At 39.5% G+C, this 14,703-nt stretch overlaps 6 protein-coding genes across 6 annotated transcripts in view; all 6 read left to right on the plus strand.

The window, feature by feature from the left end:
- Positions 1-339: 339 nt before the first annotated feature.
- On the plus strand, positions 340-699 carry TM35_000222280 (uncharacterized protein; the record flags this gene model as incomplete). Its single annotated transcript, XM_029027275.1, has 1 exon — positions 340-699. One exon carries the CDS (start codon positions 340-342, stop codon positions 697-699), a length of 360 nt encoding a protein of 119 aa, XP_028881495.1.
- Positions 700-1,526: 827 nt separating this feature from the next.
- Positions 1,527-4,388, plus strand: TM35_000222290 (uncharacterized protein; the record flags this gene model as incomplete). The annotated part of the gene is made up of 1 exon (XM_029027276.1): positions 1,527-4,388. One exon carries the CDS (start codon positions 1,527-1,529, stop codon positions 4,386-4,388), a length of 2,862 nt encoding a protein of 953 aa, XP_028881496.1.
- Positions 4,389-5,533: 1,145 nt separating this feature from the next.
- Positions 5,534-8,137, plus strand: TM35_000222300 (uncharacterized protein; the record flags this gene model as incomplete). Its single annotated transcript, XM_029027277.1, has 1 exon — positions 5,534-8,137. One exon carries the CDS (start codon positions 5,534-5,536, stop codon positions 8,135-8,137), a length of 2,604 nt encoding a protein of 867 aa, XP_028881497.1.
- Positions 8,138-8,800: 663 nt separating this feature from the next.
- On the plus strand, positions 8,801-10,426 carry TM35_000222310 (uncharacterized protein; the record flags this gene model as incomplete). Its single annotated transcript, XM_029027278.1, has 1 exon — positions 8,801-10,426. One exon carries the CDS (start codon positions 8,801-8,803, stop codon positions 10,424-10,426), a length of 1,626 nt encoding a protein of 541 aa, XP_028881498.1.
- Positions 10,427-11,157: 731 nt separating this feature from the next.
- Positions 11,158-13,935, plus strand: TM35_000222320 (chloride channel protein; the record flags this gene model as incomplete). The annotated part of the gene is made up of 1 exon (XM_029027279.1): positions 11,158-13,935. One exon carries the CDS (start codon positions 11,158-11,160, stop codon positions 13,933-13,935), a length of 2,778 nt encoding a protein of 925 aa, XP_028881499.1.
- A 458-nt stretch (positions 13,936-14,393) lies between these two features.
- The window catches only part of TM35_000222330 (tRNA pseudouridine13 synthase), a gene marked incomplete at both ends in the record, with an annotated part of 333 nt that continues 23 nt past the window's right edge, over positions 14,394-14,703 (plus strand). The window contains one exon of the mRNA XM_029027280.1: positions 14,394-14,703. This exon is cut by the window's right edge and continues 23 nt beyond it. Coding sequence (XP_028881500.1) covers positions 14,394-14,703 — 310 coding nt within the window.

A 14,703-nucleotide genomic window follows, 5' to 3' on the forward strand; every position in this document is an offset into this window, starting at 1 on the left:
TATATATATATATATATATATATATATATATATATATATATATGATGACTGGTTCTTTTTTGAAAGCAGCAGTATTGGACAGTTGAGGTGCGGCGGTTGCAATAGAAACCCGCTATTTATTGCGAACCATAGTTACAGACAAATCCAACAACATCAACAAACCAAGAAATATATATATATATATATTTATATATATATATATTAATAGCCCTGAAAGAAAGAAATAGATAATATACATTATTTATAAAAAGAGAAGAAAAAGAAGGAAATCCAAAAAGTAAAAAAAAAAAACAACAACCATCATATTATCAACAGCAATATATAATAAAAAAAGAAAACATGGGTCTTCGCAGGTGCTACGACTTTGTGCAGCTGCAGCGCTGGGAGCGGAGTATTCTCGCCCGCGATTCCCCCCGCGAGGGGATTTTCCTGCGGGCCTTCCGCCGCATTCCGTGGTCCGGCGTGGCGATGTTCTTCTTCGTGATGGTCTTCTTCGGCGTGGACCTCGGCGCCGGCATCAAACACACCGCCCGGCAGATCCGCGAGAAGAAGGACGAGGCGATGCAGTCGGTGGAGATGCAGAAACTGCAGGCGCGGCAGTGGTCGGTGGAACAGGTGAAGAACTTCCGCGAGGGGGAAATGCCAAAGCCGTCGTGGGCAGCAGGAGGACCGCGTGAGACCTCCTCAACATCTGCGTAACGCAATACATTTTGTTTGTTTGTATTTATTTATTCTCTTTCTTTCGTTCGTTGTGTCTTTTGTATCTCTATCTCTATGTGTGGTATGAGAGTGCTATAGAGAGAGAGAAAAAGAGAGAAGGAAAGAGAGGATATATATCTGGCTATATCTTTATCATTAACAGCTAGTAATAGTGGTGGGGAGAAGGGTCATTACTTGGTATTCAGTGTGTATATGTCTGTGTTGGTTGTGTTGGATGTTGGTTGTGTGGAAGAAGAGGAAGAAGGAAATGGGGAAGTAGCAGCGGTAAGTCTTTGCAAACATGCAAAAAGAACCAGAGAAAGAAAGAGAAGGTGTTTTTTTTTTTTTTCTTGCACAGGGAGAAGATACCGTTGTTTCTATGTTTCTTATGCATGCGAGTTTTATTGAGTTATTTTTCTCGGCGTGCGTCCGTATATATATATATACATATATATATAGGTTTTTGTATATCTGTGTCTTTTTTTTTGTCTTAAACCGCAGCGACAATAGTAGTAGCTTCAAATTTGTATTTCTCTCAAACTATCACACAAATTATATAATTCATTCTCTCTACTTCTTTCTTTATTCTATCATTATCAAAAAAAAAAAAAGAGGGGTTAAGGAGGACAGAAAAGAATATTTTTAAAAAAAGGGGGAGTGGGAGTGGAAAAATCCGAATAACATAAAAGAAGAGGCTCTAGAAAACAAGAGATATATATACACACACACACATCTAGACACACAATACACTTATTATTTATTATTATTATTATTATTATTATTATTATTATTATTATTATTATTATTATTATTATTATTATTATTATATGCTATCCCGAGTAATTCACGACCTTTATCACCTTAAACGTATTCACAGTATTGTGCTGGATGAGAAACTCGGACACGCGCTGAAGGCCAAACTCACCACACTCGATCTCCGCGCCGGCCCCTCCCCGGGACCCTCCGCCCTTCGGCGATTGCTGGAGTGTCTGGTGTACTTCCAGCTGGAGCAGAGTCCAGTCACGGCGAGTGCGGTGGCCCTCGTGCGGGAGGAACTTCCACAGATGACAGGCAGTCAACTCTCCCGCACCATCGCCGCCTGCTGCACACTCGGACAACACGATGTCTCCGTCTCGGCGGTCCCTCTACTCGCAGAGGCATTGCCGAGTATTGACAGTGCAGGAACCGTGGAACTCATTCAATCCCTGGCAGATGCCGGGGTTAGACATGAGGATACATGGTCGCTACTGGCCGATCATTGTATTAGACGAATGGATACCTTTACAGGAAGACAACTTTACTGTATTATTGAGTGTTTCTATGAACGAAAGGTTCATTATCCAGACTTTTACAAAATGGCAGAACGTCACATTTGTGCACAACCATCTAGTTATATTTCCATGGAACATTTAGGTGGAGTGATTGAGTGTTATAGAGGTCTTGGTATGCCTGTTGTTTCTCTCCTCGCGGCGAGTTCTACCCGTTCAGCAGAGGGATTTGATAGTGGACTTATTGCTGTGGCTCCTGCACGAACCAGACGAGGTCATCGCGGGGATGTTAGTGTATTTTCCTCCGCAGGAGAAGGCACCTCTAATCATACCGTGATTGCGGCATTTGTGCAGTCTACACTGAAAGCCATCAGCACCGCAGATGACTCGCAGCTGACAGACATGCTGCAGAAGTGTGAGGCCAAACAAGTTATGCATCCGGAGATCATGGAAGCAGCGGCTTTGCGATTACAGCAATTACACACAGATACACCAGATGTGGCCCGTACAACTGCTATTATGCGTTTGATGATGCGATTTGATAAAAAGGAATGGTTTATTACAGCCTCCCGTCCTCTTTCAGAGGTATTGGATGAGTGTGGAGAGAGTGCTATTCCACTACTCGCACACCGTATGTTGAGTATAGCCAGCGCTACACTAAAGTTATTTCCTCCAGAGATACAACCAACAAAGTTTTACACCGCTCTTGTGCGAGATTTAAAGTTTGATGATGTGGCTGCCAGTACAGATACCAAACGACTACCACTTCTCACTGGTGTTATGGTATCTCTACACACATATGGAGGCCATGCGTTATTGGAACAACACATGTCTGTTATCGCAATGGCCACAGCAAATGCACCATTTCGAGTACAAGTAGAACTTGCAGCCATGCTTGCACCTCTACCAGCAGCACAGAAGGTATTTTTACCAGATCTTTTTAATTCTCTTTCTTCACAAAAAAATTGGGTACGTACTTTAACAGCACGAGAGACCATTCTTCTTTTGGATGCCCTCGCACGTAGTCGATTACGATTTAATGATTTACTCTTGGCTATTGTAGAGTATACAAGGAAAAATTTATCTCGTTTTGAAGCTTCTGAATTAGTGAATACTTTATTACAATGTGCCATGTTAAGATTTAATGATATTGAGTTTTACTCTTCTACAGCTACACATATTCTTGAAAAGGCACCCAAAAGTACAGTACATGATTTATGTTTACTTCTGTATGTGTTTACATTTGTCTTGAAAGGTGTTATTCGTGTTGTTCAGCAAATGTTACCACGTCTTCGTGTTTCAGCAGGACACACAACTCCACGTGATATTACATTAGTTTTATACAGTACGGTTAAACTTAGTATTAATCGTCATGCCGAACTCACCACTCTTTTTTGTGATCGTGCTGTGAATGTATTCACATCCTTCAAGGGAGAAGAATTAGCGAGTTGTATGGGTTCCTTACGAGCTCTTAACTTTGACCATGAGGGATTTCTCTCTGCGACGGCACAAGTTCTGGGAATCGCCTTAACTCGTCGTGAAGGTACTGCAACAAAAACAACAACAACACATAATGATAATGAAATTAAACTCACAGATACACAGATTATTTCTATTGCAAGTACTATCGTCCAATTAAGACCTTCCTTACTTCAGTCTGAATGGCAAATGAGTCTTCAGCGGATATGCTTTACTTCCCTTGAATCCGCAGGTGCCAGTCAAACACATTTAATTGCCATCACATTAGCCGCCTTAGATAAGATGCCGTGTACATTGGAACAACAACAATTATTATTAAGACGTGCAAACGTTGTATGTGAACGTTTTCAAGGTGGAACTTTAGCGGCAGAAGTCCTTCTCGCTTTACATGATCTCATGATACGCAATGGCTCTGATGAAGTGCGGGAAACACTTGCGCCTTCCCCATTACTTGCCTGTGCCCAATCAAACATGAGTAGTATTATGTCCAACACGGAATTGCGTGATCGACTGCGCAGTAAAGGACTTCTTGGACTCTTATCGGGTGTTGGTTCTTCCATCGGGGCGGACGAGGATGAGCGGATCTCACTGCACGAGATTCCACTGCGGGATTCACTGCTGATGCACCACAAGTCAATGCGCCGACCGGCCACACACACAAGGCGAGGGCGTAACAACACGAGTCGAGCCCTTAAACCAACATCTATCACAACAACAGCAACATCAACAGCAGCAGGAACAACAACAAAAACAAAAACTGTGGGAGATACAACAAAGACAGAAAAGAAGAGCCGCAGTCGTCGTTCATCATCTGAAAAACACGGCAAGATGTCCGTAGCGGCTACAGCTGCGGCTAATACTCGCAAAGGTTCTTCAGTGAACACGACTTCCATTGACTTTGGAGTGGAGTCACAGGGAGATGTGGAAGAGTTCCGCATCTAGTTGAATGAGTTTGTTTTCCTTGGTTCTTTTTTTTCTTTTCTCTTGTTGATTATATTTCTCATATGATTTGTTGACTTTCAGTATGAATTAAATACTGAAAAAGTTGCTGATGGGGCTGCTAGTTTGTTATTCTGTGTTTTTTTTTTTTTATTCTTTTGCTCTTTTTCCCTTCACTACTCATACCCAGCAAAAATTCATTTTCTTTCCTTTTTTCTCTTTATTTTGTAGTTTTGTTTGTTTTTCACTAGGGAATCTTAGAAAAGAAATAAGAAAAGAAAGAAGTAACTCTGCAGCAAAGTTCACCTCCTTCTTTTATTTATTTATTTATTATTATGGTTCCCCCTTCTTCTCCTTTCTCCCTCTATCCTTAGTAGTTTGCAATCTCATTAATTAAGGGTGCAGCAACGATATCCTTCTTGTGTCTACATGGCACTGAGGATGCGGGGGCGATTGATCGCCATTGTGCCTGAGTCATGTGAGAGAGATCACATTTCTTCTCTCTCTTCTTTTCCCCTTTCCTTTTTCACCTCTCTTTAACCTCTACTCTTGTTTGGATTAACTTTAAGAAGTTATTGTTATATTTTTGCCGCAGCATTATCTTTCTTGTTTTGCTGTTTTTTCTTCACTACGTATACCCCGCAAAAATTCATGTTTTTATTTTTGTGGTCCTATTTATTTTTCACTAGGGAATCTTAGAAAAGAAATAAGAAAAGAAAGAAGTAACTCTGCAGCAAAGTTCACCTCCTTCTTTTCTTTATTTATTTATTATTATGGTTCCCCCTTCTTCTCCTTTCTCCCTCTATCCTTAGTAGTTTGCAATCTCATTAATTAAGGGTGCAGCAACGATATCCTTCTTGTGTCTACATGGCACTGAGGATGCGGGGGCGATTGATCGCCATTGTGCCTGAGTCATGTGAGAGAGATCACATTTCTTCTTTCTCTTCTTTTCCCCTTTCCTTTTTCATCTCTCTTTAACCTCTACTCTTGTTTGGATTAACTTTAACTTGTTGTATTTTTGCCGCAGCGTTTTTTTTTTTTTTTGTTTTTCCTTTCCTTTTCTTCACTCTTATCTTTTCTTTCTCTCTCTCTTTCTTTTTAAAGTTGTGGTGTTGTCTAGACAGACGAAGATTCACTTTTTACGTTGAATGTTTCTTCGGCTGGTGGTCTACGTTGATGACAGTCGCACTCCCATCCCTTTAGAGGATGCATGTGTTCACGTCTATAATATGCCAGACCTCTTTATGTTCTTAGAGAAATTGCTTAAACGGCCACCACAGCTTATTTCCTACTGGAACTCGGACCGAGAAGAGTATGAAGTACTCACTTCCCTGCAATCTCTTGTGCAGCATAAAGGCAAGAAGGAAACTTCACGTGATCGAAATAGTGATATCACTCCTTCTCATAATAACAATAATATTAGTAATAATACTGGTAATGGTATGGTTGTATCTGCTCATTTATGGGTAGAGACAAGACCACTCCGACTTGAGGTTGTTGATCCAGATGTGGATGCTGAGGAATATGCAGAACTTAAATCACATGTGCAGAATTGGGCAGGTAATGCTTATGTGATGTATTCTCTTCAAAATGCATTGCGTGTGTCGTGTCCCCGTAATGAGCGATTGTTTGATCACGTGCGGTATAATGGACTGAAAGGTGATCCTGAACGTGTTGAATTACTTTACTACACAAATAATTCTCTTAGTAGTAATGAGGTTCTAAAAAGAGGATTTGAACGAGTAATAGAAGGAGGTGGTCTTCCTCCTGCATTACTGAGTCCCACAATAGAAACAACTTCAGGTAATGAACATCAGGAACATGTGAAAACTAATAAACAACATCCACTCTTTGTTTTTTCATCCTCCATGACAGATAAAGGTGATAAGGAGCCATTTTCATTAGAACCACACAAAGTTCTTCTTTGTGAAGTAGCACCAGGACGAGGATGGCTCTCTAATGTTCCATTGTCAAAGAATCTGATTGTACCCCCTTCTGGTTATGATAGTGTATATTTCTTAGAAGAAAGAGAAGATGGTCGTGTTGTAAAAGGTATTCGTGTGGGTAAAAATCATCAGGCCCTACCACGATATGTATTAACAATTATTGGAAAAAAGAATGATCGTACAAAGTTAAAAAATAATGGAGTACAATTTGGTCAAAATACAAATACTACGACTGGTAATATTAATATAAATCGTGTTAATAAAGCTAATTCTGGTTCTGCATTACGTACTCCTTATGAGTTTCACCGAAGTAGGAGTGTTGGTAGTCGAACCTCTTTTCAAGGAGGTTTACCCGTTTCACCTAGGAGTTCAATGAGATCTGGATCAGCACCACCAATGAATAGACGGGGAAGGCGGAGCTCTCTACTTTCTTCCACTGTTACTTGTTCTGTACATAATGGAACTGTATTAGGTCTATGGTGTTTTAAATGCAATCACATGATATGTCCCTATTGTGCATCTGTTGGGGAACATAGAGGACATGAAGTGTGTAATGTAGAGACGGTGGCGGTGGATGTCCGTCGAAAGTTAGAGGATGTTTGTCATTCTCTCTCAATGGAGTTAGATAATTATCAACGTGTACAATCACAACTTGAGACGGAGCGAGATCGTTTGCAACAGAAACAAATGGATGCCGTAAAAGCCATGGAAGCGGCTACTGCAGATCTTCACACACTTATTGATGCTAAGAAGAAGGAATGGATTCAACGCATGCGAGAACAATCACATTGTCTAGACACACCACTAAAGGAAGTGCAACGTTTAATAAAACAGTATAAAGAAGCCATTACAGGAATGGAGAAATCATATGAGAAAGCTGGAGAAGATTCAATTCAATTTACAGATACTACACATCATCATTCTGAAACCGTTACTAGTGTTGTTTATCTTATGGAAGCACCTAAATTACTAAATGAAGGGGTTCTTTTCGCATCACAACGTCATGACTCAGACTTGGAATTTGCCATACGTACGGCAAAACAAGTTCGTGAAAGTGAGTCTGCTCTTTTTCATATTGATTTCTCTGCTGTTCGTCAAATGATTGAGCAACTTGTTCCTACAAAAGGTAGAAAATATTCTAATACCTCTGCTTTGATGGCTCTCTCTCCTACTGGAATGAAATATTCTAGACTTTCTACAACACCAGGTTCGACGGTAAGTAAAACTCCTTTAGGACTCAGTGAGACACCTCCAGCATTGCCACCCGTACTAAAATGCAGTAATGGGAAAATAGATGAATTACTCTCTTATGATTTATCAGAGGATACAGTTGACCAGGCACGAGGGAAGGTGTTGTTACGTCGACTCACAGATGTGCGCACAGGGTATATATGGTGTGTACAAAATGCAAGTAAGTACTTTCATCCTGATCAGCGTCGTGCTGTGTGCTCTGGAACTTTTAGATTACTTGATCTTGAATGGGATTTACGAATTCAGTCCCCAGATGGATCTACTGGATGTAAATCTGAATCATCTAAAGATCGCCCAAATCATTCCGTTCAAGATGAACCTGTTGGTCTATTTTTATTTCCTGTTGGTCATTCTCTACGTGTTGATTTTCGTGTAAGTATTTTCTCTACAGTCTCTTGGGTGGAGTGGGGGGTTTCTGGCTGGCCGGCGTCCTTTGCAGGGAAGGGATGGGGCGTCTACCCGTGGCTGCCAAGACGGGAACTCATTCAAACAGACCGCCTGGCGAGGGAAAATACACTAAAAATATGCGTGGCCCCTACCAGTGGCGTCTATTAGAGAAGGAGAGGTGATGGGAGATTCAGAGAAGACAGTAAAAACTGTAAAGGGTATGGGGGAAAAAGAAAGAGAAGTGTACACATAATGATTTCACAAGAATGGAAAAAAAAAAGAATGTAAAAGAATCCTCATACAATCAGGAAAAAGGGGGATAGGGTGATTGTTGTTGAGATATCGTTCTGTTCTTTCTTTTTTTTTTCTCTCTTTTCTTTTTTTTTTTTCTATTCTTTTTTTTTTTTCTTTGGTTTCCCCATTCTTGGTTTTTCTTTCTACCCATTTAGTGTTTACCTTTTGTTTTATTCTTCTTTCTACATTTTTTCTGTATTGTGTTTGTCGTCTTTTTTTTCTTGTTTTTATTATTTCTTTTTGTATTTGCACCTGTACAGTCGCATTTGGTTCGTTTCATTTACTACATTTTTGAGTTATGAGATAACTCCTCCTTGGTGTGTGTGTCTCTGTATCTCTTCTGATTCTAAATAAAATATGAAGAAATAGAAGAAGAAAAGAGAAAAGAAAAGAACAAACAAAAATATACTTATGTAATATATATATATATAGGGTACTCTATTCTACATTCTTTCTGATGTGTTGTATTTTCTATTTTTTATTTCTTGTGTGTTCTATTTATTTATTTATTTATTTATTTTTCTCTTTAAAGGTCTCATGTTGCAGTTTATGCATCAAGTGTTTTGGAGGAGGCCAAAGGAACAAGTAGTAGCGCAACCAAACAAAAAGATCTCATGGACGTGGCGATCTCTTTTCCCCCAGCGCCATCATCAACAGCCGCACTGGTGTGTCTGCACGGGTCCCATATTTGTTCGTTGTGGAGATCATTCCTACCGCTGTGATTTCTGCAATGGTCTGCAGCGGCGGGATGGCGATGGCCCGTCCTTCTCACAGTCCTCAAGGGAAAAGGGGCGTATCTTCTTAACGCCGGGTCTTGCCTTTACAGAGGCGGCGCGTAATGCACGGTGGGCCTTGCTTACACACTTTGCCGCGGCCCACACTTCTCTTGCAGCACTCGCAGCGAGAACGCGAATTGCATGGATGGTGAGTCAACGTAGTTGGGAGTCCTACACGGAGTGGTGCACACGGGTGAGGGACTCAAAGGAGAGTCCAACATCTGGCCGCAACACTATTGCTCCATTATCCTCCGCGACTCGATGTGATCAGCAGGAGACATTAGAGGAGGCGGTGCAGAACGCTTTATATGGATTACGCTTTGCCGTGGCTTCCTATGCATTACCGTATGAATTGGGGTACTTTGATGGACTTGGCCGGGGACTGCGGCTGTGGATGCCGAGCCATCACCGCTATGTGCGTGCCTCCACAGCCGATCAGGTGAATGCCATTCGTCGTATTCTCTGTGGAGAACGGGATGATCCTCTGCTTGAGGTGGCGTATGCTCGCTATTCAGCTTCTCTTTGGCAGCCGTGTTTTGTAGTTATTCTCGATCATCATACACAGCGAGTTGTTATTTCCTTTAGAGGAACACTTTCTGCGGCAGACCTCATTGCGGATTTAGCTGGTGGATACAGAAATGTACACCTCACAACTTACCGGGATACAACAACAGGGAAAATGGAAGAGTTATGTACACAAGTACCATCCGGTTTTTATACAAATGTGATGGAGGCAGGAACACACTTAACTCAAGTTCTCAATATCATAAGAGAACAATACCCAAATTATAAATTATTATGTGTAGGTCATTCTCTTGGTGCTGTTGAGGCAATTTTGTTTCATCTTATGTTTCTATTTCCTACCCAGCATGAGAATAATAATAATAATAATAATAATAATAATAATAATACTGTACACACCATTGCCTTTGGCCCAGCTCCCTGTGTTGAACAGACCGTAGTGGAAAAAATTAGTGCATTGATGGGACCTCGCGCGTTAACATCGTGGGTGAACCGTCTCGATGCCGTACCACGACTGCAGGCGCGATCTATCTACAGTCTCTTTTACCCATCATCATCATCATCATCATCTAATATCAATACTAATACTAGTAATAATGTTAATACTAGTAATGGTAATAGTGCTAATGATAATAGTATGGAGGTGCCGTTACTTGCTGTTCCCGGCAGACTATTGCATGTTCCTGACGGTACCAAAAGTGTTGTGGAGGTCCCTTTAGATGCGCCGTGGCGGCAGCAATTAGTTCTCGGAAGGCAAATGCTGCAGGATCATTTGCCGCTGGCATACACTGAAGCCATCTACAGAGTGAGAGCGGAGTTGGAGGGCCACAAAGGAGAGCGAAGTGAAAAGAAGGAAATGAGGTAATGGAGAGAGAGATGTGTGTGTGTGTGTGTGTATACTTTGGAGTAAGGCTCATATATATAAATATATATATATATGAGGTTATGAAAGAGTCAGTCAGGAAGTTATTTGCTTATTATTGTTATTGCTATAGTTATTTTCGTTTTTTTTTTTTTTTTTCGTTTTCTTTGTTCCCATGTACACTTTTCTTTTGTTTGTTTGCATATGTAAAGGACTGTGATATGTATCGGTTTTTGGTTTGCAAAAGAAAGAAAAAGAAAGTGTTGTCTGTGTTCATTCTAGAATTTATATAGAATGTATTACCTTGTTCTATACCTTTCTTTGTCTCTTTTGTCTTTTTTTTTCTTATTCATTCTTTTATTGGCTCTTTATATCTCCTTATTTTTAATAAAATTTCCAGATTATATTTTTAATTCTTTTTTTTTTTTTATATCTATGGCAAGTTTGCTCTCATTGCATGTGGTATTACTCTCATTCTCTTATTATTGTTATTATTGTTATGATTGGTATTACTTATATACATGTTTTATACATGTTTTTGTGATCTTTTTTTTTTTTTTTCTTTGACTCACTCCATATATGTGTGTTGTACCCGTCCCCCCCTTTACTCTGGTTTCTTCCATTATATATATATATATATATATATATATATATAAACAATTCTGTAATCTCTCTCTATTTCTCTCTCTCTCTCTCTATTTCTTAGCCAACCTATAAGAAAGGAGCATTAAGGTATGGCGAACCCATCAGCACCACCACTCAGCAGTGGAATGGAAGGAGGAGTTCCCTCCAATCAAGGTCGCCGCAGAGGGAGTATATTTAGTTCACTGCGTAATATTCACAGAGATCGTGGAACAGGTGCGTGGTTTGAAGAATTGGCAGAACAAGTAGAAGAGGAAGGCGATGCTGCTTTTGTTCGTCCTCGAGCTCCTCTATTTGAAAAATCGGCACGTCCACATGTATTTTCATCTGAGGAGCGAAGACGAATGGATAATTATGAAAGTATTGATTATAGTGAGGTTCAATCTTTAGTTTACAAGGCACAAATGTCTCAACGAAAGAAGGGACGTCGTTGGCTTAAGTGGATTATGTTTATAGCCGTTGGTATATGTGTGGGACTCTGGTCTGTATTGTTATTTCAGACACTTGAATTTATGGCTAATAAAAAGAAAGGTCTCTTGGAGCAATTTATTAATTACCAGGGGAATAATAATAAAACTACTACTATTAATACTAATAGTAGTAGTAGTAGTAGTAGTAGTAGTAATACTATTCTAGGTCAAAATAACTTATCAACGAACGAGTTAAATTGGAAATCAATAGGAAGAGGTTATGGTGTATACATTCTCTGGAGTGTACTCGCTGCAATGCTTTCTTCACTGTGTTGTGTTGTAATGCCTAGTGCGGCAGGGAGTGGTGTACCGGATGTTATGGCATACTTAAATGGAATAATGTTTCCTCGTATATTTAACATCCGTAATTTAATTATAAAAACACTTTCATGTATTCTTGCCGTTTCTTCTGGACTTCCTGTTGGTGCAGAGGGACCTATTATTCATATTGGTTCACTTATCGGTGCTGGCATTCCAACAGGACGTAGTCGTACACTCCACTGTAGTGCCAGTTCTTTGCTTTCATCATTTCGAAATCCACGAGATATGCGGGATTTTATTTCTGCAGGTGCCGCATGTGGGATGACATCCGCTTTTTCATCTCCTATCGGTGGAATGCTTTTTGTAATGGAGGAAGTAGCAACTTTTTTTCCAGTTAAATTAGCCTGTTTGGTATTTGCCTCTTGTCTTTCATGTATGTGCGTTATTCAAATTGTGAATACTTATTTAAGTGGATGGCAATTATCTATTCATCCTTCTATACCATCAGGAGAATTTAGACCAACTGCTATTTCTATGTTTACAGTGGATACTATACCTGGAAATCGTGTTCCTATGAATTTACTCACTTTTATTCCTACTGTAGTGGGTTCTATTGCCCTTGGCTTGTTGGCTGTAATTTATACAGTTTCAAGTATAAAATTTACACGATGGCGTTCTAAACAACTTGTGCCGAGAACACCATTACGTGTATTAGAACCTTGCTTATTTGTTTTTTTATATGCTACTTGTTGTTATTTCCTTCCACTGGCCTTTAACTGCGTAGAGGTTCCAAAATATGTAAAGGATCATAAAGAGGAATTAAATTTTGAGTTTTTTACTGCTTTTTGTACAGATCAGGAAAATACATTTAATCCATTGGCAACACTTACCTTAACAAGCCCTTATAATGGTATTCGTATTTTACTCTCCAGACATACTTCATCCTTGATACCATGGTATACATGTCTGCTGCAATTAATACTATATACACTTGGATCTAGTTATGCGGGAGGTATGTTTATCTCTTGTGGTACTGTCATTCCATCACTTTTTATAGGAGCTATTGGTGGAAGATTTATTGGTGTTATATTTGGAAATAATGTTTGGGCAGATCCTGGAGTTATCGCATTAATAGGATCAGCATCCTATTTCTCAGGTATATCACGTTTATCTTTTTCACTCATTGTTATTATGATGGAATTAACTTCAGATCTTACACATATTACATGTCTAATGGTGGGAGTTATCATTGCAAAGGCATTAGCAGATCGCTGTTGTCATTCACTTTATCATTCACTATTAGAAGTAAAAGCAGTCCCTTTTCTAGAGGCTCAAACAAGTGTACATAAACTTGATATGTTTTGTGCTAAAGATATTATGACACATCCACCAATAACACTAAAATCTATTGAAAAAGTAACAGATGTGAAGGAATTATTAAAATCTACTCCACATAATAATTTTCCTGTTATATCGATTTCAAAAGGAACCTATGAAGGCGTTATTTCACGAGCTCAATTAGAACTCTTATTATGGTTTGTTTACTTTAGGGATGTAGAAGGGAAAAAGAGAGAAATAGAGAGTGAACGACCCTATAGTAGTTGTGGTCCTACTAAAAGCAGTAGTGAATATGATGATGAGACACAGTGTGGAGTAATGACACCATTGGATAACGATGATTTCTATTCACCTATTGGCGATGCATTTAATTCTATTAAAAAGAATGATAGTGATAACAGAGAAACCATACAAAGATTAGCCCAACAACAATCTCATGCCACCTATACCGATTTAAAAGAAGTAAATGAAGTTATTTTTTGGAGACGTTTACCATCCTTACCGTCTCTAGAACTTCTACCGGAAAGTATCTCACAATCTTACATTGATCTTGCACCTTATGTAGATTTAAGTGCATATTATGTACGTGATGTGATGTGTATATCAAGAACATATTATATATTCCGTCATCTTGGACTGCGACAACTGCCCGTTGTCGATCGCTGCAATCGAGTGGTGGGTGTTATCACGCGCAAGAATTTTGTGGGAGATCGTCTGCACGAGCGCTTGAAAGAAGCGGAGGAAGTGGCGAGAAGAGCCGCAAGTGAAAGAGCACGAGACTTGTACAAGAAGTATTACTAATAAAGAAGAGAGAGAGAGAGAGGAGTAGAGTAAAGAGGGAGAAGATTGGGGGAAGAAAAAAAAAAAAAAAAATAATAACAACAAGAACATTGTGAAATCAGTAGAGAGATGTATGGAGTGCATATGTGAAGGGGGTACAGAAAGAGCGAAAAGAAAAAGGAAAGAAAAAGAAAAAGAAATGAACAAACACAAACTGAATTAAGAAGGCCATTATTCTTCTATAATAATAGTACTGGAGAAAGAGGAAACATAATAACATTGATACTATCTATCTATCTATCTATAAGGGTGAGGAAAAGGGGCGAAAAGTAAAAAAAAAAAAAAAAAAAAACGGTACGAGACTTTTAATTGAATTTTTTTTTGTTTTCTTGAGCCACATTCCTCCTTCTTTTTTCCTTCTTTGTTTTTCGTTTAATTTCTCTTTTCTTCTTTATACATATATATATTTATTTATTTATATGTGTATAGACTCCATGTTAGAGGCATGCGGTATCAGTGGATTTCTTCTGCCGGTGGGGCGGGCGGCGACGGCGTCTCTTAAAAGAAATCCGGAAGATTTCACAGTTGTGGAGATCGACCCCGCAGGCGTCCGCACAGATGCGGTGGGATATCAATTGCCAATCCCCACCCCACAGAAGAACGGTAATAATATAGACAACTCTTTCTCTTCATTACAAGAGAAAAGCAACACTGCTGTTAACACAAGTGGAATAGATAGAAAAGATTATTCTCTTGTCTCTGCAGGGAATGATATTTCTTCTTCTTCTT

Source organism: Trypanosoma theileri (assembly GCF_002087225.1).
Source record: "Trypanosoma theileri isolate Edinburgh chromosome Unknown TM35_Tth_22_V1, whole genome shotgun sequence".
Lineage (NCBI taxonomy): Eukaryota > Euglenozoa > Kinetoplastea > Trypanosomatida > Trypanosomatidae > Trypanosoma > Trypanosoma theileri.